Source organism: Chondrus crispus, genomic scaffold, assembly GCF_000350225.1.
Source record: "Chondrus crispus Stackhouse genomic scaffold, scaffold_2, whole genome shotgun sequence".
In the NCBI taxonomy this organism is placed as follows: Eukaryota; Rhodophyta; class Florideophyceae; order Gigartinales; family Gigartinaceae; genus Chondrus; species Chondrus crispus.
This window is the reverse complement of record NW_005179057.1, coordinates 978,221-979,763: the sequence shown is the minus strand read 5'-3', so window position 1 is coordinate 979,763 and position 1,543 is coordinate 978,221. Positions and strand designations below refer to the sequence as shown.

General features: G+C 62.3%; 2 protein-coding genes; one reads left to right on the top strand and one right to left on the bottom strand.

Annotated features, from left to right (window-relative positions):
- The first annotated feature begins 488 nt into the window (after positions 1-488).
- Positions 489-985, top strand: CHC_T00003739001 (hypothetical protein). XM_005714596.1 is given in 2 exon segments: positions 489-932; positions 933-985. 1 exon segment carries the CDS (start codon positions 489-491, stop codon positions 930-932), a length of 444 nt encoding a protein of 147 aa, XP_005714653.1. The 3' UTR covers positions 933-985.
- A 19-nt stretch (positions 986-1,004) lies between these two features.
- CHC_T00003738001 (hypothetical protein) lies at positions 1,005-1,097 on the bottom strand. XM_005714595.1 is given in 2 exon segments: positions 1,005-1,064; positions 1,065-1,097. The coding sequence occupies 1 exon segment, from the start codon at positions 1,095-1,097 to the stop codon at positions 1,065-1,067; it is 33 nt and encodes a 10-aa protein (XP_005714652.1). The 3' UTR covers positions 1,005-1,064.
- Between the last annotated feature and the right edge of the window lie 446 nt (positions 1,098-1,543).

The window sequence follows — 1,543 nt, the reverse complement described above, 5'->3', positions numbered from 1 at the left end:
CGACCTACCGGGTGTCGTACGGCGCGGGGTCGCGCGCGCTGATCTTCTCGGTGCGGAGCGCGCCACGCGCCGCGGAGGAGGCCGCGCACGCGACGGCGGGGCCGGAAGAGGCGCACCAGCTGTCGGCGGGCGAGCGCGCGCGCACGGTGGTGCACGTGTGCGCGTCGGGGACGCTGTGCACGTCGTCGGCGAAGCACGCCGGCGTGCCGTTCGGGTCGCACGTGGACTACGTGCTGGACGCAGAGGGGCGCCCGGTCTTCCTGCTGGCGAACAACGCCACGCACACGAAGAACCTCGGGCTGGAGACCCGCTGCTCGCTGTACTGCCAGCCGCCGTCGACGTTCGGGCAGGACGGGTGTCGCGCCACGCTCGTCGGCGGCATCTCCCCGTTGCCGGAGGAGGAGGGCGAGATGAGGGACTTATACGTCGAACGCCACGCGCATGCGGCTGACGCGCTCAAGTACCCAGACTTGTTTAGCTTCTATCGCATGGATGTGCTGGACGTGTTTTATGTCGGCGGGTATGGCGTGGTGAGCCAGTGGGTTGATGCCGCCGAGTTTTCGGAGGGGGAGCCGGACCCGCTCGCGTTTGATGCGCCCGAGATTGTGGTGGGCATTAATGAGGGGAAGGAGGAGGACCTGAAGAGGCTGTGCAAGGTGTTCTTGGAGCTGGAGGACGTAACTAGTTGTACGATGACGTCGCTGGATAGGCTTGGGTTTGATTTGAGGGTGAGGGATAAGGACTCGGTGATCAGTGAGTATCGGGTCGCGTTTCGGGAGGTGGTACAGAACCGGTTTGACGTGCAGAGCGCACTAGTCAAGGCATTCCAGGAGGCGTGGGAGAGGGAGAATGGTTACGATGAGACTTGGGTAGGGGAGGATGCTAGACCAACTGTCCTATATTACGCACCGAAGGTGCCTTCTCGCAAGTAGAGGTGGGTGAGGGAGATGAGCATGTAAAGGTTATATGTAAATGCGTGTGACAGCACAACTAAGCTCCAATACACAAGCGACCATCCGGCCGAGCGACACTCCATGACATGCATGGACATGGTCACCGGCCTTTTATTCGCGAACCATACCTGAGATCGGCGGCATTTCCCACAGTTACAGAACCCAGCGACCATATAAAGTCGACAACACGCTGTGCTATACGCTCGACACATTCTGCTGCATGTCGCACCGCCCTATTTTACACTTGTCCCCTGGCAAGGCCAGACCTCCACATGCGCAAATCGGAAAGCCCGCGGCGCGCAGCGGTCCGACCCTGCCGTCCCGGCGCTGCATCCCACGCGCACGACCGTGTCTCATGCACGCCGTGCCGCATATTTTCCTCCGCCACTAACACGATGCACCAGGCCGGGACCCATCAGCAGCCCCCCTCAACCGGCCCCCCTCAACACGCCCCCTTGCCGTCCTTCGCCACCGTCTCGACCTGCACCGTAAGGTCATGAACCACGCCATCGAAGATAGCCTCTGCCTTCTCCAGCACGGCGCGGCCATCGACCTGCTCCGCGACGACGACGCTAACGGTCGCCACGAAG